This window comes from Natrix helvetica (genome assembly GCF_964273705.1).
Source record: "Natrix helvetica genome assembly, chromosome: 1".
Classification (NCBI taxonomy): domain Eukaryota; kingdom Metazoa; phylum Chordata; class Lepidosauria; order Squamata; family Natricidae; genus Natrix; species Natrix helvetica.
The window spans coordinates 123,275,092-123,302,132 of record NC_138548.1 but is presented as its reverse complement, the minus strand read 5'-3'; the positions used below and the strand labels follow the sequence as shown (position 1 = coordinate 123,302,132).

General features: G+C 36.6%; 5 protein-coding genes across 5 annotated transcripts; 2 read left to right on the top strand and 3 right to left on the bottom strand.

Moving 5' to 3' along the window:
- Window positions 1-487: 487 nt before the first annotated feature.
- LOC309391285 (olfactory receptor 5AR1-like) lies at window positions 488-1,480 on the top strand (the record flags this gene model as incomplete). Its single annotated transcript, XM_081951590.1, has 1 exon — window positions 488-1,480. One exon carries the CDS (start codon window positions 488-490, stop codon window positions 1,478-1,480), a length of 993 nt encoding a protein of 330 aa, XP_081807716.1.
- A 1,620-nt stretch (window positions 1,481-3,100) lies between these two features.
- LOC309384860 (olfactory receptor 5AS1-like) lies at window positions 3,101-4,042 on the bottom strand (the record flags this gene model as incomplete). Its single annotated transcript, XM_081938704.1, has 1 exon — window positions 3,101-4,042. One exon carries the CDS (start codon window positions 4,040-4,042, stop codon window positions 3,101-3,103), a length of 942 nt encoding a protein of 313 aa, XP_081794830.1.
- Window positions 4,043-10,839: 6,797 nt separating this feature from the next.
- On the bottom strand, window positions 10,840-17,200 carry LOC309391230 (olfactory receptor 5F1-like; the record flags this gene model as incomplete). The annotated part of the gene is made up of 2 exons (XM_081951453.1): window positions 10,840-10,993; window positions 16,269-17,200. The coding sequence occupies 2 exons, from the start codon at window positions 17,198-17,200 to the stop codon at window positions 10,840-10,842; spliced, it is 1,086 nt and encodes a 361-aa protein (XP_081807579.1).
- Window positions 17,201-20,082: 2,882 nt separating this feature from the next.
- Window positions 20,083-21,033, bottom strand: LOC309391165 (olfactory receptor 8D1-like; the record flags this gene model as incomplete). The annotated part of the gene is made up of 1 exon (XM_081951333.1): window positions 20,083-21,033. The coding sequence occupies one exon, from the start codon at window positions 21,031-21,033 to the stop codon at window positions 20,083-20,085; it is 951 nt and encodes a 316-aa protein (XP_081807459.1).
- A 4,340-nt stretch (window positions 21,034-25,373) lies between these two features.
- Window positions 25,374-26,321, top strand: LOC309391106 (olfactory receptor 5D18-like; the record flags this gene model as incomplete). Its single annotated transcript, XM_081951200.1, has 1 exon — window positions 25,374-26,321. The coding sequence occupies one exon, from the start codon at window positions 25,374-25,376 to the stop codon at window positions 26,319-26,321; it is 948 nt and encodes a 315-aa protein (XP_081807326.1).
- Between the last annotated feature and the right edge of the window lie 720 nt (window positions 26,322-27,041).

Here is a 27,041-nt window from a genome sequence, read left to right as displayed (position 1 = left end):
AGTAGCATGTTAAACATGTTCAAAACCACAACATGAAAGTCCAGATTGTAATGTAAATTCAATTAAGCATCTTTTAACACCTTAAACAGTTGCCACAAAAATCACCATTTATCACCAGTTACACCATTTTGTAACTCAGGGCTTCTTCTTCCTCCTTCTCTTTTTAAATTCTCTTTTATTTTGTAAATGTTCAGAAATATAGTCAGCCAATATGAATATATAATCATTTATCACATAATTAATCTATTATTTTCTTCTCAATATACCTAATTGATATATTACACTTAGGACCATTAATGCTATTATGAGAGCATTAGAGAAGATTCTTACATTGATAGATGACAACAATTTAATTGAAAGTTTAGAGCAAGTAATTAATTACAGTATTAATTATCTCTTTCAGAAAGTCCATGAAGTCTGAAGAAAACAAGTTTTTGCAACAACTGATCAGGTATCCCAGCCTCCACTAGTGGAAGCTTCAGAATAAATGAATAAAGAAATAGAAAAAATGGGCAAATGGAACCAAACAACAGTGACTGAGTTTCTTCTTCTTGGCTTCACTGATGATCAAAAGACCAAGGCTGTCTTCTTTGTTTTCTTCTTAGCCATCTATCTAATCACTTTGGTGGGAAATATTGGTATCATCGTATTAATTTGGATCAGCCCATGCCTCCGCAGTCCAATGTACTTTTTCCTCAGCAACTTGGCCTTCCTAGACTTCTGTTATTCTTCTGCCATTACACCTAAAATGCTTCTCAATTTCATAGCTGGAAAGAAGACGATCTCACTGGCAGGATGCATTACACAAATGTATTTGTTTGCTTCTTTTGCAGATGCCGAGTGCCTTCTTCTGGCTGCCATGGCATATGACCGCTACATGGCTATTTGTAACCCACTAATTTATCCTGCTCTTATGTCCCACAGAGTTTGTTTTGGGTTGGTAGCCGGCTGTTATCTTATTGGTAGTGTGACTTCACTAATTCACACTTATTATACATTTCGCTTGTCATTTTGTGGATCCAACGTCATCAATCATTTCTTCTGTGACATCCCTCCCCTGCTAGCTCTCTCCTGCTCCAACACTCACATTAATGAAATTCTTCTTTTTGCCTTGTGTGGTTCCATCCAAATGAGCACTTTTTTGTTGATTGTTATCTCCTATACCTATATCATTTGCACCATCTTGAGGATCCATTCAGCTGAAGGCCGCCAGAAGGCCTTTTCAACTTGTACCTCCCACTTGACAGCTGTTGCTTTGTATTATGGAACCCTTCTCTTTACTTATTTGCGGCCAAGCTCCAGCTATATCCTGAATACAGACAAAATAGTCTCTGTTTTTTATACTGTGGTTTTCCCCATGTTAAACCCTTTGATCTATACCTTGAGAAATGAAGAAGTAAAGGATACCTTCAATAAATTATTGCAAAGAAAACTGATTGCACTCAGAAGGATTAGGAGATTTTTTCCGTGTTTGCACTAGCAAAAATGCCACTTCTAAATGTAGACTTGAAGCTGGGAGTACAGACATGCACAAACCCCTGTGATTACATTTCATTGACTTAATTTCAGCTATTTTCATTTTACTTCATATAAAAGCTTTTGTTCAACTAGTGCTCTTCAAATATTTAATGGTTGTATGCAATAAAGTACTTTTATATGGGGATTCATAAATCACTTGATGGAGAACTTTTATTTTGAAATTTGAAATAGATGTATGAGTGAAAGAGTTATGGATCACAGTCATAAAGCTCCATCTTGTGTAGATAAATTCTACTTATTAAAAAAAATCTCATAAACATATTTGTTGTGCTATAAACCATTTCTTAGCTACTGTGATTTTTTTTTCATCAAAGACAAATTAACAAATTATCCTCAATGCAAGAAAGTAATATTGACATTCGTTCCTACATAAAAATGCCCCATAAAATGGAATGCAATCTTCACAAGCCTCTAGATGTTAAGGCTCCCTAATTATGGTAGTTTTCTATTACTATGTGGTCTGGGATAGGCAAACTCATCTGCATGGGCTCCCCTTGGAAATATAATGTATGCTTTAATTTGGAATAAGGTGTTCTTCTTCCATTAATTTAGCCCTATATGGGAAAGATCACTAGGGAAGCTTGCTCATTTGATGATCATTCATAGAAATATTCATAGAAAGCATAGAGGACAGTGAAAATGTCTACAGACCCCTCACATCCTGGACTTAAATTGTTTCAACTTCTACCCTCAAAATGACGCTATAGGGCATGCACTCCAGAACAACTAGACACAAGGACAGTTTTTCCACGAATGCCATCACTCTGCTAAACAACTAATTCCCACAGCATTGTCAAACTACTTACTAAGACTGTATTACTGTTATTCTTCTCATCCTTCCTATTACCTACGTATCTCCTCCCACTTATGACTATAACCATGTTGCTTTTATGATTTATATTGTTCTGTTTGTTTCCTAGTATGATTTCATTGCTTATTAGTAACCTATGACTATCAAGTATTGTATCGTATGATTCTTGATGAATGTATTTTTTTCTTTTTCTCTTTTTTCTTTTCCTTTTATGTACACTGAGAGCATATACACCAAAGACACGGCTTTTCTCTCAATTTTATCTACTTCTGCTTCACTCTTCAGAGTCATCTTCTAATGTTCATCAGAGATTAACCAATCAGGTGGATTTACAAGTAAGGATTGCATTTTAAGTAATGTGCTATTCCCAAGGAAATTTCCTTGTCGTTTGTGCTGTTTGAATATTTTGCATTTTATTTCCATTGCGTTGTATGAACTGATTCAAGCTTAAGGTTAGTACATTAAAAAAATCACAAATAACTGAGTATCTTATTTCTCAGTTTTCTGTTCTAAAATGTTTTGTGTTTTCTGTCCCAAGGCTCACAATTTAAATTGAGCTTGGTTAGTATGAACTTGGAGCTGAGCCTACATTGCATCTCTTGAGGGCTCTTCATTGTCAAGGCCCATGACCAGGGACATATAAGGAAGAGACAGACTTGGTAGGAATCCAGTATTTCATCATTCTTTTAAAAATGCCATATTTATGTTTGGATGTCCATTCTCCACTCCTCCTTTTCTCTTTGCATGCCATCATGAATGGCAGGAAACATTTCTTGCCAATGTTTTCTTCCAGGCATCCTTCACTTCTTTGTTCCTCAGGCTGTAGATCAAGGGATTTATCATGGGAAACATCACAGTATAAAAAACAGATATTATTTTATCAGTGTCTGGGGCATAACTGGAAGTAGGCCGAAGATAAGTGAAAAGGAGGGCACCATAGAAAAGTGCAACAGCAATGAAATGGGAGCTGCAAGTTGAAAAAGCTTTCTGGCGGCCTGTGTTGGTAGGAATTTTCAAAACGGTACAAAGAATAGAGGAATAGGAGATGAAGATAAACAGAAAAGTGCTCATCTGGATAAAGCCACATAGAGCAAAGAGGAGCATCTCATTTATATGGGTATTGGAACAGGAGAGGGCCAAGAGTGGGGGGATGTCACAGAAGAAGTGATTGATGACATTTGATCCACAAAAGGAGATGCGAAAAGTAAAACAAGTGTGCACCAATGAGGTCATGCTACTAATCAGATAAGAGCCTGTTATCAAAGAGATGCACACTTTGTGAGACATAAGGACAGGGTAGAGTAATGGGTTGCAAATGGCCATGTAGCGGTCATAAGCCATGGCAGCCAGAAGAAGGCACTCAGCATCTGCAAAGGAAGCAAAGAGGTACATTTGAACAATGCATCCTGCAAATGAAATGGCCTTCTTCTCTCTTAGGAAATTGACCAGCATCTTGGGAGCAATGGTGGAAGAATAACTGGTATCTAGGAAAGCCAGATTGCTGAGGAAAAAGTACATTGGACTGTGTAAACTGGGGCAGGCCCAGGTTAATAGGATAATACCAATGTTCCCCACCAGACTGACCACATAGATGGCTAAGAAGAGGACAAAGAGGCCTGCATTGATTTCTTGACGATCCGTGAAGCCAAGAAGAAGGAACTCATGCACTATTGTGTGGTTCCACTTAGCCATTTTGTTCAGTCTTTGGTGTCTTTGACTCAGGATCTGAAATTAAGGAGAGATACGAACTGTGGGGACAATGACAAACACACGGTTATACAAAAGGTGTGTCCTCTCTCCCCCTCAAACTAGAAGTAAAAATATTTCCATTGCTCTTCTTTGATATTTATAAACAAAATGCTGAAAAATGATAAGCAGGGAAACCGATGAACACAGAAACCTGACATCAGGTTGCTTGGTTTGCCTGAGTTTGCATTCTCTTTGAGGGAATATATTCTCAATATTCTTCATATCTATTCAAACATTTATTTGAACATACAGTAGGTTGGCTTGGTGTGCATTCTCTAGAACAGGAGTGAAGAACTATGCCCACTTTATGACTTGTGGACTTCACCTCTCAGAATTCCCAAACCATGGCTGGCTCAGGAATTCTGGGAGATGAAGGCCACAAATCATAAAAGGGCCATTGTTCCCCATCTCTGCTCTAGAAAAGAGCCAATGAGGCCAACTTCACACAAATTTTGTCCCTGGCCGGGCTGATCTATACATTGTTGGATTGATTTTCATATTTATTTATTGATAGGCTGGTGGATTTCTATATTTATAACTCCCATTTCTAAAGCTGCCCAATTTCTCAACAGTTTGGGTTGGCATACAAAAGGAAAACCAAAGAAAAAGAATACCATAACACAAGGTTTTGGTACAAGGAAACAATGTTGTCTCTTTTATATCTAACTAGCAAGAAAGACCATAGCTAGACAGTGACCATCTAATGTCTTTAAAAATCCAAATGGTTTACAATTTAAAAGAGAGAAAAAATATCATAGACCTGATTTGAACCAAAACATGAATGAATATCAAGGGCAATTATGTTTGCAGTCTTCGCTGAAAATCTCTGGATTTGAACGGGATATAAATGTTAATAAACAAAGAAATAAATTAAAAAATGCCAGAGATAACCCAGAAAAGATATAGCATACATGCTGGAGTACCTTTTAGTAATATTAGTATAAATAATTAGTGTTAGTATTATTATTGTTTACCATTGCTTGAAAGGATGGATATGACAGAAAAGGAATTTACATTTGTTCATAATTACTGTATCTGATTTAGAGAGAGAGAGAGACCTTTCAGTGCCTGATTTTTTTTGAACCTTAAATTCATGTACCCCTGCTGCTGTACAATTTTGCAATTTTTAGGAAGGTTTAAAATATACATTTTTGTGTGATTTCCCCCCCCCCCCCTAGTATACTTATTTTTGCACCTATGTCTTTTCTACTTCATGTATTTTAAGTCATACATCATACTAAGAGCTAGTATGGTCTAGTGATTAAGGTACCAGGCTAGAAAACTGGAAACTGTGAATTCAAATCCTCCCTTACCCGTGAAAGTCAGCTGGGTGACTTTGGGCCAGGAACTCTCTCAGCCCAATTCACCTCACCTGATCTTGTTGTGCTGAAAATAGAAGGAGGGAGGTCTGATGGATATGTTCACCACCTTGAGTTATTTGTAAAAATAACAATAGCAATAGCATTTAGACTTATATACTGCTTCACAGTGCTTTAAGCGGTTGATGGGGTCAGCATATTGCCCCCAACAATCTGGGTGGGTTACAAATAAATAGATAATAAAAGAAAGGATGGTGATCCTTAAGTTGAATTTATTAACTGCTAAAGTACAATGGATGGATGGATGGATAGAAAAACAGAGGGGGGAAGGAAGGGAGGAAGGAAGGAAGGAATTCTTTATATTCAATTGTGTCAGCAAATCTAAAACAGACCTCCCATTTAAAGCCTTCCTTTTAAAAAAAAGTATCCCAAGATAATATTTTCTGGCACTTATTTTCACATGTATGGATTTCTATGCATTATGCTCTTTCTCCTGTGTATTTATGCTGCCTTTTGTTTGGAGAATGGTGTTGCAAAAGTAAAGAAAGGTAAAAATCTATTTTGAAATTCATAGTTCACAATGTTTAAGTAAGGGCACGTTAAATGTATGCCCCTCTTCTCCCAATGCCTAAACCTATGATCATGTATCTTCCAGAACTGAAACAACCCATAATTAAAAAGTAAATGAAATTATACAGACAATATTATTCCATAATAATTGTTTTCCGTGCAGTGATAAATACTGTTTTTATTTTATTCCCCAAGGCTCAAAACATTTGCCCCTGAATTATTATCAATTGAATCCTGCTTTTCTGTCCAGAGTATACAAGTCACCTAATCATAAAAATCAACTGCCAGTCTAAGCCATCCACATCCATTCTCAAGGAACATCATCACCAATTCCTGCTATATCACTGCCCATAATACATTCAGAGCACCGTCTTCCGATTCTGTTTCTGCTCTAATGGTTTTGACTTACCAGGGAGACAGTGTGGAAATATTGGCTGCTTTGTTGCAAAAACGGCTGCTTTTAAAGGTTTTGAATTCATCGTTCTGACACCAGAGACCAGGATCCCTGGAGTAGCTTAAAGTGGTTAAGCAAGGAAAGATTGTTAAATGTGCAGAACAATCAATTAAACTATGCTTTGGGGGCAAAACATATGGATTGTCTATTTTGTAAAAACTTTTACAGTTTTATTTTTCCAGAGGCGGTGCGTGTACCTACATTCTCATAACAATGTAGAGCAGCATAAATTGTTGCTTGATTCTGGCTACTGTTAAAAACAATATTGTCAAAAAAAAACCTCTTCACAAATATAGGCAGAGAATGCTGGCATATGCTCAGACACACAGGCTGTAGGCTTTTGCAAAACTTCAGAAGGTTGATTCAGCCAGAAGAGGACTCACTTGAAATGTACACACCCTTGAATTAAATGATCAAATTCAATCTTTGAATTATCTCAAGTTACATCCACAGGAAGGCAAGTGGGATAAAATTGACACAAGCACTACTGCGATGTTGTAATGCAGGCCTCACCCCAGAGGCGGGTTCCTACCAGTTTGAACCGGTTCAGCCGAATAGGTAGTAACTTGGCGGCCTAGGCTGCTGGAACCGGCAGCGACCTAGGCCTGCCACATCCCCAAACCAGTTCCCCAGTTGCTCACCCTGCCTGCCTGCCCCATCCAGTCACTCCTCATCTCCTGGGTGGCTTCCCACAAAATAAGCCATGTCCACAGAACTGGTAGTAAAAAAAATTTGAAACCCACCACTGCCTCACCCCCTTTCTCTTACTCTGTGCTGGGAGACACAGCTTTGCCTGAGGTGGATCCCCTTGACAGAATACCCTCCCCAGAGAGGCTTGCCTATAGCCATATTAGACTACAAAGACCCCTTCATTCCCCCAGCTCTTCAATCATATTTTAATTGCATTTAATTCATATAGTTTCAAATTCTGATGGCTGTCTTGCTTCGGCCTAATTGGTATGGATTCTTTGTTTTGCATTTTATTGATTGTATTGTATCAAATTGCATTTTTTGCAAATTTTCTTGTAAACTGGCTAGAGAACTCTAGACTATTAGAGAGCTATAAAATTTAAAAAAAAGAAAAGTGTTGAATGTTGGAAAACACACATAGACACTTGCGATACAAAGCTGGGTGATTGCTTGTGGATACAGCTTGTCAATTTTAATCAGATGCCTCCAAATCTCTTTTGAGAGATTTGTTCAAGGAAAAAATAATAATACTGTGAACATAGCTACGGGTGAAGGCAGTTTTATTTATTTGGAAAAAGATAAGATTCGTTGTATCTTTCTTAATTAAAATATTGCATAATCCAAAACTGATTTATGTATACAGTATATCTCACAGACAGATGCGAGAGAATCACAGTAAAAAAACTACTAGGAAACAAAATATGTCTGATAAAATTATGATGCTTCCTCCTTAAGCAGTAAAGATGCTAATGAATTGGTGCTCTCAGGAAATTCTATTGAGTGATTGTGCATCATCAAGTTTATGTTGACTCACTGTAGCCACTTGCATAGATTTTCTCCAGGATGATCTGTCTCTAACGTGGTCCTTCAGATCTTCCAACACCCATTAGTACTGCAACTGACTCCATTTAATTTACTGCTGCTTTTTCACTTTTTCCAAAGAGCTAGTCCTTTGTATCAAGTACCCAAAGTAGGATAATCTGATCTTGGTCATCTGTGCCTCAGCAAATGAGAATCACTGGGTTGATTTGATCATTGCAGAGGGTTGGCTAAGTGATCCTTATGGACCCCTTCCAACTCTACAGTTCTATAATTCTAACAATTAAGTGTGATTTAGGAATTATTTGTCAGCCACAATATCCAATATTTCCTCTCCTTCTTTTTCACTCCCAGGCTTTTGTGCAAGCAAACGGTTTATAATAGTAACAGACAAATGTAGGGCAGAGTTCTAATAGGGATTTTTAAATCCAGCAGACTGGATTGGAGCTGTTTGTTTAATCCCCTCTGAACACAACTATCCCAAATTGTTTTCCCTTGCCTGAGTTTGGAGTTCACTCCCAGTCAAAGCACACTTTTAATAAACAGTTTGAATACCAATGTTGGCTGGTAATCATGGAGGTTGAACTCCTATGTAGCTGAAGCTGAAGTCCCAGGTGAGCTGGCCTTTTCCCGGCTGGCCATTCTGATGAGCATGAAATATCTGGTGTTCTTCATTCTCAGTTGGATGAAGAAAGGACAACTGCTTGTTCATGAAGATGCTGGACACGAACAGCTATTTCTATGAAATCTCTGGGGTGATGCCTTATAATACATCAGCTCTGAGGGCATAACTCATCATTGGATGACAAAAATAAAATAAAAAAGGATCATTTATAATGCTTGAAATGGATAAAAAGGAAGTGGCCACATCCCATCTAGAAAGAATTCTCTAAAGAAGAAGAAAAATATATTTTTTAAAGCTTAGCAGGTGCTACATTCAGCCCAAGAGATTTATATGCAGTAGGTTTAGCATTCTCCTTGCCTAATGCCTTCAGTGAAGGACCTCTTCAAACCATTTGTTTATATAATAAAGATGTTCAGTCTGGCAATTTCTTAGAATCAAGAGATTTAGCATGGACTTGGAACTAATTAGATTTTAGAAATGCAAAAAGGTCGGTAGTAGAGAACAATTTGGAAATGGTTTCTTGGTTGATGCCACTAATCCTGCAAAACAACCTTAAACATTCTTGGCATGATGGAAAAATTATTCCCAAAATAGGGTTCTTCATTTATATACTTCTGAGATTCAGCAACTATTTGAAAGTTTTGTAAACAAAAGCCTGCAGATCAGTAAAAATCTGGGCTCATTAAAGTTGCTTTTAAATGTATTGTGAGGCCCTGATGAGGAGTCATCAGAGGTTGGGGTTAATTTATTGTTCTGTGTTTGGAAATCAGTGTTGCCTTATCCTCACAGGATAAATTCCCAGCACAATTACCTTCCCTTGGCTTTGCAGCAATCACAATCCAACGTTCCTCCCGATCCTGAATACATCTCTTTTCTGTCCTTTGGGTGATCCTTACAATGTTCTCTTCTCCAAGATACCTGTCTTGTTTTTACTTTTTGGGCTCGACTTCCAACGCAAACCTGTTGTGAGTGGAATCTGACCTAGGCAATGACTAGTGAAGTACTGTAAGTTGTAGAACTTGGTGGAAAGGAGGAGAATATTTACAATAAATACAATACAAGTGTAGACAAAGCCCGCTGTGTCCTATCAGAAGAAGAGTCAAGGAGCATGTACTCTGTCTGTGCCGGGGCCTAGGGAGAAAGGGAGGAAGAAGTGACCTCCCAATCTCATAGACAAAAAGAAGGCAAAGTATTGTGCCAAGAGATTACAAACAGTGAATATTTAACACTCTATATGCCTTGCGGTCATTCAGTTATGAATCAGTTTGATTCAGTTATGAAGCGGTTTGATTGGATTCCTATCACCAACATTTTATTTTATTTTATATTACAGTAATATAAAATAGGTATTTGACTCATTGATCTTTTAACAATTTTTAAAAATCCATTTTAAGAATATGCATCCTCTTTTATATGTACTATAAAGAAGGAATTTTTTAAATACAGATTTCTTTGATGTTATTCTTGAGATAAGCTTTTATGATATATTTTTTCTAGGATTAAAGTGTTTTTTTTTTCACCTCCAACCCCACCCACTACTAGGTTTTTCAAACTGGTTTCCATAGAAATCTGTGACAGAATGCTTTTACATTTTTTTTTAAATGGCCCCAGATTCAGTAATTCTAAAATTTCTTGAGTTTTTTTTAAATGAAGATTCCACAGTTAAAATATGATCATATTCAAAACCATTTCAGATAGCAGGTGGAAGACTTCATTTTGAATGATACTGGCATTTAAAATACACTCCAGTAATACAAATTCAGCACATCAACCAACAGGATTCTGAATCCTTTTTTTCTTCTTCTTATTTTCTCTCTCCCTCTATCTTCCTGCCTATTTCCTTTCCATCTAATCTGGAAATTTCTTCCATATTAGTTGGAGTGAAAAATTGTCATTGTGACATGTGACTGTAGGTGGGTTATTATTAGACTTCCCAATTCCATGATACTCACATAAAATAAAACAAACAAGAAAGGCTAAAATACCAATGTGTCATTTTATTACATGAGAGATGAGATGAGAGATTATTTTAAAGGATGGCCTCTAGCCTCAGCAATGTTATTTAGCCCCAATTTAAATAATAAAGAACTTTGTTTTAATTCAGTTTGGTTCAGGCTCTTGACAATAATAAACAGCTGAGTGAACATTCAAATGTCTCACTTAACACAAAACATCAATTTAAATATTCCACAGAATTAGGGCACAATTCCTGGCACTTTATTGAACTGAATTCCAATTCACTGCAATCTGCAGATGAAAATGTTTATCTTACATGTGAAACATTCTTATTAATTTCTCTTATCAGGGCATCCTTTATTTCCTTGTTCCTCAAACTGTAGATCAAGGGATTTAGCATAGGGATGAGGAAGGCATACAGTACAGCCATAATTTTATGCTGACATTCAGAATAGTTTGAGCTGGGTTGCAAATAAACAAAGAAAATCTGTTCCATAAAACATGGTCACAACAACCAGATAGGAGAGGCAGGTAGAGATGGCTTTTTGCTGACCTCCCAATGAGTTAACCTTGAGCACTGTGGAAAAGATGCACATGTAGGAGATGAGGATAATTAGAAAATTTATCAAAATAATGGTTCCAGCACCATATATACACCAAATACATCATAACCATATATTTTAGGGGCAATGATATCTGAGCATGAGAGCTTGAGGAGTGGTGGGAGATCACAGAAAAAAATGATTGATTTTATTGGACTGGCAGAAAGACAAAGTCCCTATCAGGGTGGTATGAATAATGGAATTCAGGAAGCCAGCTATGAAGGCTCCTCTTGCCATTTTGAGGCATTGGGCATGGGACATAGAGATGGGTACAGCAAAGGATTGCAGATGGCTACGTAATGGTCATATGCCATCAACCCCAAAATTATGCACTCAGTACTCAGCAAGAACCAGAAAGAAATACATTTGGATGAAGCATCCTGTGAAGGAAATGGTTTTCCTTCTTGACAGGAAAATTGCCAAAATCTTGGGGAGGGTGGTAGAAGAATAACAAAAATCTATGAAAGCCAAATTGCTGGGGGGAAAAATACATGGGTGTATGAAGCTGAGGGTCCATTCTGATCAGCAAAATCATGCCCAAGTTACCTACTATTGTGATAACATAGATCAGGAGGAAAAACATGAAAAGAGGAACTTTCATTTCTGGTTGTTCTGCAAATTCCAGAAAGATGAATTCAGATAGTGCTGCGTGATTTTCTCCAAACATCTCTATGGCTGAATTCATCCTGTCTTGTTTCTGATAATGAGTCTCCAATGCACGTTAGATTTTAGAAGCAATAATGTAAAAAAAACCTGTGGAATAACTCAGCTGTTTCTTTCATTTTGTAGAACAAATACTTTTATTCTTTTATTTCCTGAAAAACATAATGTAAAATAAATCTCATTATATGGTGTTAAGAGATTACAAATGAAAACCTACATACAGTACTCCATTGTATGACTATAGAATTTGACAATTTCATGTGACTGACAAAATGAATGACACAGCATCACAATCCAAGTTATGCCCATTGAATATGATGTCACTACACATATAAGGGGCAGAGTTTGTGTTGCAACATCTGGTTCCTCATTTCATGATGCACGCCCATGGATGTCACTATAGTTTGCTTTAATATTAACAAATATAATTTTAGTTTGTATTATAAGAATGTGGCTGTTTTATTTTCAGTGATATGGATTGATAACACTACAGAGAGTCCAAACAATTTGATACCTGATGCAGGAAGGCTATTCAATGAGTTGTATAATTGTGATGTAATAAAGGACACAAGAAACAAAAGTGTTTTTTTTTCTACTGAAACTTTTAGAAAAACTAATTCCAGTGAGATTGCAAGAATTAAAGAGGCATCTCAAGGTAATTGAGTAGCAATACAAGTTTATTGATGTGTTTTAATAAATCAGTGATAGCAATACAATTGTCTGATTACATGTTGGGGAAAAAAACTAGGAAAAAAGTTTAGTTAGAGCAGGTTGAAAACTAATATCAAGTAACAGGAATTATTTTTTGCAGCTGAGTTTATTCCCAGGCAGAATATACTGTTTCTCTTAGCTCCATGGGATATGAAATTCCTGGTACTAAATGACCACATAGGTTTGGTTCTCTGTGCAACAAGGAAGTTTGTGATGCTTAGATACATTTTTTAAACATCTGAGTTTATTGATCAATAGAACTGATATTTGATCATTTGTGAGGAGCAGCTGAAATGCACCAAAAGAGAACCAAAGTCAACTGAGTTGTTAACTTTGCTAGTGGTTTTGTTTGTTTGCTTGCTTCTTTTCAGTTATTTTTCATTCATCCAGAATTATAATAATAAAAAACATCCCCCAGCTAGTCCTCTGCTTCATAACAATACAGCCTCAGGGCAGCACTACTAATAGCTACGTTGCTAGATGTAGCCATGGTGAGACCCTAAGCTTCAGGAAGCTGTAGAGGTTATATTTGCAAGTGCTAATAGAAGATAAGAGAGTCAGTTTGGTGCAATGGTTAAGGCAAAAGGGGGGACCATGAGTTCTAATCTCACCTTAGGCACAAACTCAGCTGTGTGACTTTGAGCCAGTCACTCTCTTCTCTCAATCCTGGGAAGGAGGCAGGGGCAAACCACTTCTGAAATCTTAGCCAGAAAATTGCAGCGACTAGTTCACCAGGAATCAAGAGTGTTTTGAAGGCTCAACATAAAACAGCAAAACTACTGCCAAGCTTTAAAAGGGAGGTGGGGAAGGACCCTCTTTGAATAAAAATTATACATGCACAGAGAAGCAAATTATATCTGAAAAAGCTAACGAGAGCCATGTAAGAGCCGTACAGTACAGGATGGCTTAATTTACTTTCATATATGAGACTGTAACAAATGGCCTTCCCCCTCCCATGCATACACACTTCAGGCTGTGAAGTCCTAACCTGTAGCATGTTTAGTTTATGCCTAAATCTGAATCTACTTAGGTGCATATGGAAAAAATAGAAAATTTTCAGGCCATTTTTTCCTTGCTTCTATTGTTGCTTCACACTATACTGAAATTCAAAAGCATTCTAGAAGTTACTGTTTGCTGAGGAAAATAATTTTCTTTTTAAGATTCATAAAGAATCCAGGTTTTTTGCAAACATTCTTCCTCCCCTCCCCTATTTAAATCAGGGAAAAATAAAGACAAGCCTGGCAAGTGTGATTTCTAAGGGCCCAGCTAGGAGAAAGAGAAGCTCTGAAAAGTCAGGGCAGCCTTAATAGACAGGCTATACCCACTACTCTTCTCAAAAAGATATTGATGTCCTATGGAATTATGGAGTGGGAGAAAAGTCCTCCTCTGTTGGTTTGTAGAAGAACCACTGTTCCTCTGTGGTTCAGAGAAGTTTCAAGAAATATTGAAAAGTAATCTAATACCCTAACTAAAGGTTTTATTAACACAGCTTTCTTCGCTCAAATTCCATTTCACCAAATGCCTGGCGTTCATATATTTGTTTATTTTATTACATTCTACTTTTCCTCCAAAAAAGACAGCTTAGATAGAGATTACCCACAGGAGCAACCCCGAGAAGCTGATGGGGGTTCTGCATTTTGCTGTGAAAGAATTGCCATTAATTTAGATATTTGGGGCAGCTTTGCAAAAGAATAGAACAGTCTCTTTCTATAATTGTTTCATGAGGATATGTAAAGACATAATGGGTGTTAGTATATGTCACTGTTTAAGTCTCAGAAACAAACTCTTGGTTATGCCTGGATTATGAGAGAGATACAAGAACACTGAAAGATAATAGAGATATTCCAACAATTCCACTATTCTATTGAGAATAACTGTAATGCAGAATTGTTGTGGGAGGAAATGGGGGAAGTACCATTGTGTATGGAAAAAGGAGGAGGAGGAGATCACTCCCCATTCACAAATATACTGCACTTTCACACAGAGACCACCTATTCAAATATACATAAGTAACAGTCATCAAATTCATCATTCTCACCCCAAAACTGTGTTACTCTCTGCATCACTTGCATCTGTAATCAACTGATATAAAACAGTCAGGCTGTATCACAGAGATAATTTCCTTTATCTCCCAATTTTCTCTCCTGCCCTCCCTCTCTCCCTCTCCTTCTCTCCCTCTCTCCCTCTCCCCCCCTCTCTCGCATGTAATAAGAATAATGATGAATGAATTGCTTGACCAATTGTGCTTATAGACAACCTACCTGTACGAGCAGGCGGTAACTTGCATGATAATAGAAATATCTCATAATATTTTCAGAAATACTTTCTTCCTGTGTCTGAAAGATTGTATTTGCATCCTTAATCTATCATATGAACTTGTCACAATATCCCTTCCAGTGCACAGCTGATGTTATTATGCTGAATATCAAAAGTGCTATTGCTTCCTCCCTTAGATCCCTTAAATATCTTAACGCTCCTGATGGGTTTTTTAATTCAGTAATTTTATTTAATGGGATTTTAAATTGTGTTTTTTAATTGTCTTTCACTTATGAGTCTACCTCCTCCATGCACATGTATATGTCTTTGTTCTTTATGTATGTATGTTTGTCTTTATCTGTATTTTATCTGTTTTGATTGTACGCCACCCCGAGTCCTTCGGGAGAGGGTTGCGGCTAATCAAATAAAATTATTATTATTATTATTATTATTATTATTATTATTATTATTATTATTATTATTATTATTATTATTATTAAAAAACAACCTGCATGGGAGTTCAAAATTTATGGTGGCTGGGGAACAACATGAATCATGGTCCAATCTCTCTGCAGAATTTGGTGTTATTAAAAAGCTAGAAAATACTTTGGATTTTACTGGCCAAAAGGAGGCTATTTCTACAGGCCTCCCAGAGGGGACAGTTCAAATTCATCAACTGATTCATATGATATTCAAAAGTTCCCTCTTTAGTTTCTTAATTGGTTACCCAAAGGATCATGGTAAATGGCTCTAATTTTAGATTGATTGTCACTATTCAATGAATTAAGTATTGCTATCTTCCAAATTGCCATTGAAGATTGAGTGAAAAGTCTTACCTTTATCTCCAAAAATATACTTTGAATGGGGATATTTTAAAAAATGAAGCAAGGAAATAATTCTTGAAATTAGCTATTTTGTTATTTGTCTTTATGTCTTTACATGATCACCATCATTGGCTACACACGTCTACCAATGTTGGACACCTAGTAGATCATCTATCAGAGGTCTGTGCCTAGTGCAATATCGCATTACCAACAAATAATCATTCAGGATGCCTTTAAACATTTCTACCATATTCTGAGGTAGTCACTTCTATTACTTGGGATTTTTTTTTTTTAATGTCCAACTGAAACCTGCTGCCTTGTAATCTAAACACATTGTTTCTTGTCCCATTTTCATGGACAGCTCTGAACAATTCTGCACTGTTTTCTGTATGATAACCCTTGAGATGCTAGAAGATAGTACCTTTTCTTCATTGGGATATGCAAACAATACCTTCAACCATTCTCCATCAATTCTTCATTTCATAATGCTATTTATTGTAAAAGGCCATTAAATTTATTTACCATTTTAATAATAAATTACAACATTTTAGAAGTAGTTACAATATTTAAAGTATTTAACAGTTTCAAAGTATAATACAACTGTTACATGGTAAAATAGAAATTGAAGAACATATCTAGGTGGACTGAAACCTTCTCGACTTAATAATTATTTCAAATGCAAAAATAGATTTCTATCCATTGTTCTCTTCAGTGAATCCTTCACCTCCTTGTTTCTCAGACTGTAGATTAAAGGATTAAGCATTGGGATGATGAAGGCATAAAACAAAGAAACAGCTTTATTCTGATCCTCTGAATAGTTTGAACTGGGTTGCAAGTATATAAAGAGGCCCGTCCCATAAAATATGAATACAGCAGTCAAATGAGAAATACAAGTAGAAAAAGCTTTTTGACGGCCGATCTTTGAATTCATCTTAAATATTGTAGAAAGGATATGTATATATGAGGTCAGTATTATCAGGAGAGAGCCCAGCATATTAATTCCAGCACAAACAAAAATAAATATTTCAGATAAAAAGATTTTGGAACACGAGAGTTTGAGGAGTTGGGGGATCTCGCAGAAGAAATGGTTGATTTCATTAGAGTGACAGAAAGATAAAGTGCCCACCAAAGTGGTGTGAATAATGGAATTCAGGAAGCCGGCCGTGAAGGCTCCTCCTGCCATTTTGAAGCATTGGGCGTGGGACATGAGGGAAGGATACAGCAAAGGATTGCAGATGGCCACATAACGGTCATATGCCATCAACCCAAAAAGAATGATCTCTGTGCTTGCAAGAGCAACAAAGAAATAAATCTGGATGATGCATCCTGTGAAGGAAATGGTTTTCTTCTCTGCCAGAAAATTTTCCAAGGCTTTGGGGATAATATTGGAGGAACAACAAACATCTATGAAAGCCAAGTTACTGAGGAAAAAGTACATAGGTGTATGAAGCTGAGTGTCCATTCTGATCAGCAAAATCATTCCCAAATTACTTACCACTGTGATAAAATAGATTAGTAAGAAAAATATAAAAATTGGAACTTTCAGATTGGGATTTTCTGCAAAACCCAGGAGGATGAATTCAAACACTGCAGTGTGATTTTCAATAAACATATCTGTTTCTGAATGATTCTTGTGATGTTCATGGAGAATAGATATGGATCTTCGCGTACCTTCCAAAGTTACAATTAAGCATATAATAATAATAATAATAATAATAATAATAATAATAATAATAATAATAATAATAATAATAATAATAATAATAATAATAACAACAACAACAACACAACAACAACTGAATAAGAACAATAAACACCTTCCAAAACATCCCAAATCCTACATCATTATCAGAGAAACTGATTCTTAAAAATGATTCTATTGAAGGGATTTTTTACCAATAGATCCTAATTTGTTACTTTAGACAATAATGTTATGAGTCTGTCTTAATCTGCAAATATAAAATCAATGTCATTTTAAAGTCAGGTGCGTGTTAACAGTTTGCATATTTGTAAAATATTATTAAAGTTTAATAATCATGAGCTTTAGGTACTTTTGTTTGTAATATGCAGCAATATATTATTTCATGAATTTCTTTTTCAATTTTTATTCCAGGCAGTTTAAAATGCAGTTATTAATAACACAGACAAACCAGTTTTAAGCCATATCTAGTTCATAAGGAGTTTAGCACAATTCTCATCATATGCAATGAAAGATGGTACATGTATGATCATCATATCTCCTTCTGGAAGATGCACTGAAGTGTCCATATTGTATGATATATTTGTAGAAATCACTTAAGCAATCTTTCATAAAACAATGGCCTATCATATTCCCCTTTTCCTTAGAAAAGATTATTAGTATATATATATATATATATATATATATATATATATATATATATATATATATATATATATATATATATATATATATATATATATGTATATATATATATATATATATATATATATATATATATATATATATTCTATGGGAACATTTATCTTGACTTTGTAACATTCATTTCATAAATGTTCCAATACCACAGATAATTTTTTAAACTGGTGAGAATAGGGAAAGTCTGTCCCTTGCTCATAGGTTTGGGAAAGATCCTAAACTGTAAAAAGGAAAGGTTGGATCCAGAAACTTCCTTCCATCTACCTATTGCATTATATGCATTATATGGCAGTGTGGATGCCTCACTTATGCATCCATGAGAAGAGAATATACATATTGTAGTTATGCACACCATTCTATGATTGCTTCTGAATAAAGAGAAATAGTACATTTCTGCATTTTAGCAGATATGTGTTACTGCAGCATATGTTTCCTTCTTTGTGAATTTTGGATTAGTAGAAAGGTGTTTTTCCCCTGGAAGTCATCTGCAAAACCTAATTACACAAGAGAACTGCACTGGGTAGGATTATATATTATTTTTGCCACAAAAAGATTAGGAGCCTTTTTTTTTTGTATGTGTGGAATTCTCCATTAATTTCTGTAAATGGAACAGTTTTGCAATGGGTTAGAGAATCCTGTGAATATAGAACAGAATTATAAAGAGCTCCTTTTTGTATAGCATAAGTATAAACTTTATTGTCATTGTACTTAAATGCAATGAAATTGGTGACAAAAATTATGTTATATATACTGCATATGTACATGAATTTTCCAACATTGTTTATTTTGGCTGTTACAGTGTACATGTACATGTACATGCACACACCCAAACTCAAGTCATTACACAAACAGCCCAATCAACAGTTGGTGGTAATTTTTCTTCTACCTTATTTAGATATTGTCATCTGGTATACTGCTTACACACTGTGCATCCAGCATTCCTGCCTAAGCTACCTTCCATATTCTGAACATACGAATGAGCAAATGGAAAAAAAACTAGAAATTTATCTAACCTGAGTGAAAATAACATTTCCCCCTTTTAGGACCAGGAAAAAATTAACTGGACAATGGGTTACCTGTTAGATAGCTCCAAATCCATTGCTTCAGTGGTTATTATAATGGCCAGTTAATCCTCCTTGGTAATATCTAACACCCAGTGTTTGTAGAAGGTTTGGCTAAGCTTATTAATCTCTAGGTCACATTTACTTTCTGAGATCAATCTGAGAATCATTTCTCCCTGCTGTTAACTAGCACTTTAAATACTTTCAGTCAGTATTCTTATGGGAGCCCGTAATTTAAATGACTAATTTAACTTACTAACTTGAGAGATGTAATGTTTAAAAATAAAGCAAAACACTAGAAGTTTTGAAGTTTTCTTTTCTCCTTTCGTCCTATTTCTCCCCCTCTTTTTAATGAGATATGACAGGCTGTGTTTCTAATTATCATCCTTCAAACTGTTATCCTGTTTAGTTTAAGCCATATAGTTTCATAACATTTGAAATATGTGCACTTTGATGTTCGTATTTTTAAATTATTATTACAATGATTAGGATATTTAATAAAAATGTTTAAACGATTGAACATTTGAGAAACAGCTGTTTACTTCATCGCTTCCTTGATGGTGATGATCCAGATTAGAGAATACAAGGTGTATTTATATAGTATGTAGGTATTTCTTCAATTCTGTAGGGAATACATTTAAGCTTCATACAAATTCGCTTTTACTTTGTCCCATCTTGCAAAAAGAGTCTTCACAGACTATATTTACATTCTACAAAACTCCAGCAAAATTTCAGTTAATTTAAAATGAAACACTAAATTCTGTAGGGGCTTTGCCATACAGACTGAAGACACAATGTTTTATAAATTAAACAGAGGTCAATAAGAAATGTACCAATGTTGCTGAACTAAGTCAAAAGCAGATCGAAATAGAAACATGGCTGTTTGAAAGGGTGGCATTTCAAAGACATTAAAGTTGACCTTCAAAGACATCTCCCCCATATTCTTCCCAACCACTCAAACCTTTGGTTAACTACCCTACCCATTTATTGTGCAAAAACAATTTACCTGTACTGTATTTGCTGAGATTGCACTACTTAGTGCCATTGGCACCATGAAGGATGGAATCTGCCTCTTGTTCTTCTAAGAGCTGCCTTCACTTCCTTGTTTCTCATGCTGTAAATTAGTGGGTTAAGCATGGGGGTTGTAACTGAGTACAACACAGAAACCACCTTGTCTTGATTCTGGGAAGAGCTTGAGCTTGGCCGTGAATATATGAAAAGAGTACTTCCATAGTACAATGTAACAGTGGCCAAATGGGAAGCACAGGTGGAGAAGGCTTTGCACCTGCCTTCAGTAGAGTGAATAGTCAGCACAGTGGCAAAGACAGACAAATAGGATGCTAGAATGAATGTGGTCGTGAGCAAGATGTTGAACCCAACCACAGCAAAAAGAAGTGTCTCATTGAAATGAGTGTCTGAGCAGGCTAGGGATAGGATTGGGGGCCCATCGCAGAAAAAGTGGTTGATCTCATGAGAATGACAGAATGGGAGACGGAATATAGAGGTGGTGTGTATAACTGCGCTCATCACACCCATGAAATATGCCCCAGCCAGTAACCCCTCACAAACTTTCTGTGACATGACAACAGTGTAAAGCAGAGGCTTGCAAATGGCAGCATAACGATCATAGGCCATGACAGCCAGCAGGTATCCCTCAATGGTAGCACAAACTGCAAAGAAGAAAAACTGAGCGGTGCATCCAGCAAATGAAATGGTCTTTTTGCCTGCTAAGAAATTCACCAGAGTCTTAGGAACAATTGTAGAAGAATAGCACATGTCTATAAGAGAAAGATGACTCAGGAAAAAGTACATAGGTGTATGGAGTCGTGAGTCCGTCCTGATTAATAAAATCATGCCAAGATTTCCAACAATGGTAAAAATATAAACAGCTGAGAAAAACAAAAAAGACAACATTTGAAATGTATACTCATCTGTAAAGCCCAGAAGAATAAAATCACTTCCCATAGAGACATTTCCTTCAGACATTTCTTTGATGAAAAGTTTGCACACAGTCTTTGATTTTGCCAGATGACACCACTGAAACTAGGGAGAAGCACATTTTTAAAATAGTAAATATTTAAAAATAACAACAGGCTATAAACAGTTTTCCTGGTTACTTCAAGTCATTTTAAGTTGAAATTTTAGAATCAACTTCAGTTCAATATTTCCCTCCTTCTCCTGTAGCCTAGCCTGTGCCAAATCTAGTTATTCATTCAAGATTATAATTTGTTCCTGATATATACAAATCTGACTACTATAAACTATAATTTTCCTCTTTCAGCCCTAATTTATATAAATAATAAATGTTTCCCTACTCTAATTTAAATCTCTTCCTTGCTATCTAAAGTCAGAATTTTTTCCAGCTGTACATTTCATAAGATGCATACATCATTATAATTATTTACTATTATTTATAAACTGAAATAATAGGAAGCACTCTGATTCACAAAAGATGCACCCTCCAATTTTCAGTTATCTTTCCCCTTCATTGCTGCTCTTCTCCCTTTAAAAAGTCGCTCCAGCATGGAATATAATGCAGAAATGTATAGAAGGCAGTGGGAAAGGTTGACTCTTGGAGGCCTTCTCTCCCATAAGAAACAATCCTTTCTGAATATGCAAAGCTATCACCCAGCTATCACGCAACTAATTAATAGAGGAAATCATGTCAGATGCCACAGATGAAAAGGGAAAGTACCTTGGAAGAAACATGAATGTAGATAAGAGGTCTTCTCATTTTAACCTCACTATGAAATTCTGCTTCTTGCTGTTATGTACTTGTTTGTCTGGAACTATGAATTGCTGAAAATAATTTATTCCTTCCCCAAGTGCTTCTGAATTATGACCTCATTCACTCTGGGGACTCAAGAATAATGTTCAATGTTAAACTTGCTTATGTCTTGCTTCCAATAGTTTTTACTTGTGATTTAACTGTTTGCTGAAGGCACCCTGGGAGGATTCAATTGGGAAAACCAGTGAAAATATCTAGATGAGGTTCACCTTCCTCAATGCATCTCATTGGGGACCATATGTCATGCTAGTTTTTATTTGCTAATAAAATTAGGATATTTTCATCAGTATGATGAATAAGCTATGAAAGGCCACATGGTATTCTGGCCATAAGGTACCTTTGTAGCTTTTCAGATAGTCTTCAGCAGATTGTAATAAAGTAGAATAAAATATGGATTAAAATATAAGAATGAAGACGTGGCATAAAAGGGACAGTTAGAAGCTTGCTTAAAGGGACAGGGAAATGTCATCAGCCTTCAACCACAACATGTTCCAGCAAATGTCCCTATGTCAAAAGTCCAAAGCCACAAGGTTCAATTAAAGTTCGTTAATGGCACATAGTCCATACCTGTAACAAAAGGAGAAGTAAGACCCCCCATCTCCTTATAAGGCTTTTTCCTCAAGGTAACCAATAAGATATGAGTTAAGTGTTTCCGTGTTACGCTGTCTTTGAGAATATATAAGAATGTGTGCTTTGATAATGAAGGTCGTTCAGAAATTTGCAATGTTAGCCATGGGCTAACTTTCTGAACCTGGCTGTCAAATAAACTCCTCCTGTATCCTGAGAAGTCTAAAGTCTGTCATTTTCTGCAACAGTAAGATATGCTTGAAGGGTTTTCTGGCAAAGCAGAGGTAATTATCAGGCCAATCTGTGATGTGGAGCTAGGGCTGTAACTCAAAGTTGAAAACTGTGACCCTGCAGCTGAAGCTGTTTCCAGTGATAGAGGAAAGACAAGCCAATACCTGCTTTGGCCAGCCTTGAACTAGCTAATTTAGAAAATGATGTTTCCTCTGTCATTAATTTTCTCTTTATCCTATAGCAGGGATGTCAAACTCAAGGCCCGGGGGCCAGATCTGGCCCATGGGGTGCTTTGATCTGGCCCATCGGGCCACCCTGGAAACAGCGAAGGTCTCACCTGCAGTGCCCCTGCCAACAAAAATGGCACCCCCCCATTTTTGGCCACAGCAGACTCCTGTATCCCTCTTGCAGTGAAAATGGAGCTGGCAGTGTGCTCGGTCCCCAGTGCCCGAACCAGTAGTAAAAAAATTAGCATCCCACCTCTGAATTGGACCTATTTTCTTGTTACAGGAATTTTACTGGTCATCCAAGTAGGTTTCTCAGTCAGAGCAATTTAATTAGGCAGAGTCATTGTAATGTACCAACTCCTCCAGCATTAACCTCAGGGTTTTCCTCCCTGAAGAAAGAATTGGTACATTCAGCTCTTGCTGTAACTGATGAAGCTGCTTGTATGAGCAGTGAAATGTCTCAAACCAATAAGACAGTTGCCATGACTCAACCTTCAGAGAGATATGTATAGAGCTGCTGTGGTCTCTCTTTTATCACATAAGATAATAGCTTGGCTCAGGCTCCTGGATGTTAAAGTTTTGAAAAGAAAGCTGGTGCCTGTCTGGATAAGAGGAGACAAAGCTATGTGAAAGCAAAAATACGCAACTCTTACAGAAATCTTTCACTGTTGTCAATATTGCTTGAGGAATCCCTCCTCTTGGGGAGACAAATTTAAAGTACTTAGAGATCACATCCCAAAGGGCATAGGAATGATTGAAAAAGGGCCCCTCATGCATTCCAGTAGCATTTGTTTTGAGGTCAAGGAAGAGGTGTTTGTTGCTATTGACAAGGCAACTGCGTCTACAGCTGCTCTGATGCTTTCCAATGTCAAATGGCACTTGGTAAGTTCTGGAATAAAATTAAATTTAGCCCAATCTAACTTAAAGTTTGAAAATCAAACAGTAGATCTAAAATGTGAAGAAAGCATGATTCAATTATTTGCAAGTCAGCACGCAGGGAAAATTTATTCTATTCAAAAATTAGTCTAGTTTTTTTGTGGGAAAAGATTTGCATATAGGCAATAATGGGGAAGCTGGTCCTTTAAATTGAACCTTGCTTCAGTTTAGAAACTGCTTCAAAGAGGTAATTTGATAAAAGCTTTGTCAAATTGATTTGCCCCTTAGAAGCTTTGCAGAGCAATGCTTAGGACCCTCTTGACAAATTGGAATCCATTCACTTTCTAATCCAACAGGCACCCTTCAGTCTGAGCCCTGTGAAAACCAGAAAGCTGTCCATATAGTTAAGGGTTGATTCTGATAACTTGAGTAGGGGGCTTTCAACTTTGTTTCTCATTTTTTTGGTAATTTGAACATGACAGGTACAGATTGCAATCAGAGTATTTTTATTTATCCATTCATACTGAGATCAACATATGGAAGGTACATACACTTGCAACAAAAAGAGACCTAGTAAAATATTATGTGGGGTGTGTGTGTGCCTTTGGAGACCTTCTCATACCACCAAATTGTTTCTTTCATGGTGCAGAATAGTATCCTACTTTCATCAGTATTCTGTTAGTACTATGGACATAAGGGATTAAAACTGAACAACCAAAGGGAAAACTCCTTTTTGGACTATTCATGTGAATTACTTACAGTCTACACTCTGGAAAGTTATGCCCCTTTTGATAAATATAGATAATATAAATTTGTGCCTGTTCATGTCTTTTTTCCCCCTGCTTTTGCCGCCTATTATCCATTTTGCCAGTTAAATGTTTTTTATGTCTGCTGATGTTTCATAACAAATATAAAGTTATATTTTTTGTTAGCTGTACCGAGGGATTTGTGTGCTTGCTCTCATCTGGATGTAGAGATTTGTGTATCGGGTGCTAAGCAAGGTAGACATTATTCACAATAATTTTCTAACAGCTCTAAATTGGGAACTATGTTTAATACTTCAACTGTTCTCACTGCCTGTGAAATTCAAGCATTTCCAATCTTCATAGAAACATTGACTAATGTGATGCTACTTTCCATAATGACTGGTCCTGGTGGATCTTTCTTGCACAGTCCATCATCCAATTAGCAATGGAGTTCTGTTTGACTGCTGTCTCGACTTTATGGCTGATGAGAGACACAGATAGATAGATAGATAGATAGATAGATAGATAGATAGATAGATAGATAGATAGATAGATCCAATAAGAGATAGAAAAATAACTACAACTGGGATTGCAACATTATGAAGGATTTTACTTAAAATCTCTTTTCAAATACTTTGATTGGAAGTGATTGGTTTAGCAGTCACAAGGTGATTAAAAAAAAACAATGTTGATAAAGACTCCTTTATTGCTATTTTCTTTATTTCTCTCCCCCCCCCCCGAGTATCATTCACAGGTGAAAAAAGAAATCAATCTTTGAAGAACAAAATATGATGCAGAAACAAATCGTCATGTTCTTTAGCTGATTTCTAGGTCAAATGTCTCCTCATATTGTATCAAATATGATACTTTCCAGTTTGTGATCTGAAAGGAATGGAGAAAGGAAATTACACACTGGTGACCCAATTCATTCTTTTGGGTTTCTCAGACCATCCAGAAGATCTACAGGTCATTCTCTTTCTGATGTTTCTTGTGTTCTACATTATGACTGTGGTGGGAAATCTTGGGATCATCCTGTTAATCAAGGTTGAATCTCGTCTCCATACCCCAATGTATTTCTTCCTCAGCCATCTATCCTTGATTGACATTTGTTACTCTTCATCTATAACACCCAAATTGTTGATGGGTATTGCCTCTGCAGTAAAAAGCATTTGTTTCTTTGCATGTGCAGTTCAGATGTACCTGTTCATCATGTTTGTCGTTGCTGAATCATTTCTCTTGGCTGCAATGGCATATGACCGGTATGTGGCCATTTGTAATCCTTTATTGTATACTGTGATTATGTCCAGAAATGTTTGCATCTTTCTAGTGCTTAGTTCTTATCTGTGGGGCATTATTTGTGCTCTAGTTCATACGATCTCTGCTTTTCGGCTACCATTCTGTGGAAATATCATCAACCACTTCTTTTGTGATGTTGTGCCAGTGTTAACTCTGTCTTGTTCAGACACCCAGCTCAATAAGATACTGCTTTTCATTTTTGCCACCTTTGTGGAGAGTAGTACCATCATCATTATTCTCATGTCCTACATTTTAATTATCATGTGTGTTTCAAAGATTCACTCCAACGAGGGAAAATGCAAGGCTTTCTCCACTTGTGCCTCTCACTTCACAGCAATCTCAGTCTTCCATGTGACAATTCTCCTAATATACTGCCAGCCTAACACAATCCATGGAAGGGATTCAAACAGAATTACCTCTCTCTTCTACACGATGGTGATCCCCATGCTGAATCCTCTGATTTATAGTCTGAGGAACAAAGAAGTAAAAGGAGCTTTTCAAAGGCTGGTGAAGAGAAAAGTTTTTTCTCCATCAACGTGCTAAATACTGTATTTTTCGGAGTATAAGACACACCAGAGTATAAGAAGCACCAAGGTTTTGAAGAGGCAAATTTTTAAAAAAGTAGGTAGGTAGATAGAGGGATAGAGAGGGAGAGAAAGAGAGAGAAATACAGTAGGTAGGTAGGGAGAGAGAGAGTGTGTAGTTAGGTAGGTGGGTAGATAAAGGGATAGACAGAGAGAAATAGAGTGTGTGTGTGTGTGTGTGTGTAGATAGGTAGGTAGAGGGATAGAGAGAGAGAAATAGAAAGATATATATATAGAGAAATACAGTAGATAGGGAGAGAGAGAGAGCAATTAGTTAGTTAGGTAGGTAGGTAGGTAGGTAGGTAGGTAGGTAGGTAGGTAGATAAAGGGATATATATGTATATGTATGAATATGCATATGCATATATATATAGAAATAGAGATAGAGAAATACAGTAGGGAGGGAGAGAATGTGTGTAGGTAGGTAGGTAGGTAGGTAGAGGGAGAGAGAGAGAGAGAGAGAGAGAGAGAGAGAGAGAAACACAGTAGATAGGCAGGGAGAGAGAGAGTAGTTAGGTAGGTATGTAGATAGATAAAGGGATAGAGAGAGAGAAATAGAGAGAGAAAAAAATACAGTAGGTAGGGAGGGAGAGAGAGTGTGTGTGCAGGTAGGAAGGGAGGTAGAGGGATAGATAGAGAGAGAAATAGAGATAGAGAGAAATACAGTAGATAGGTAGGT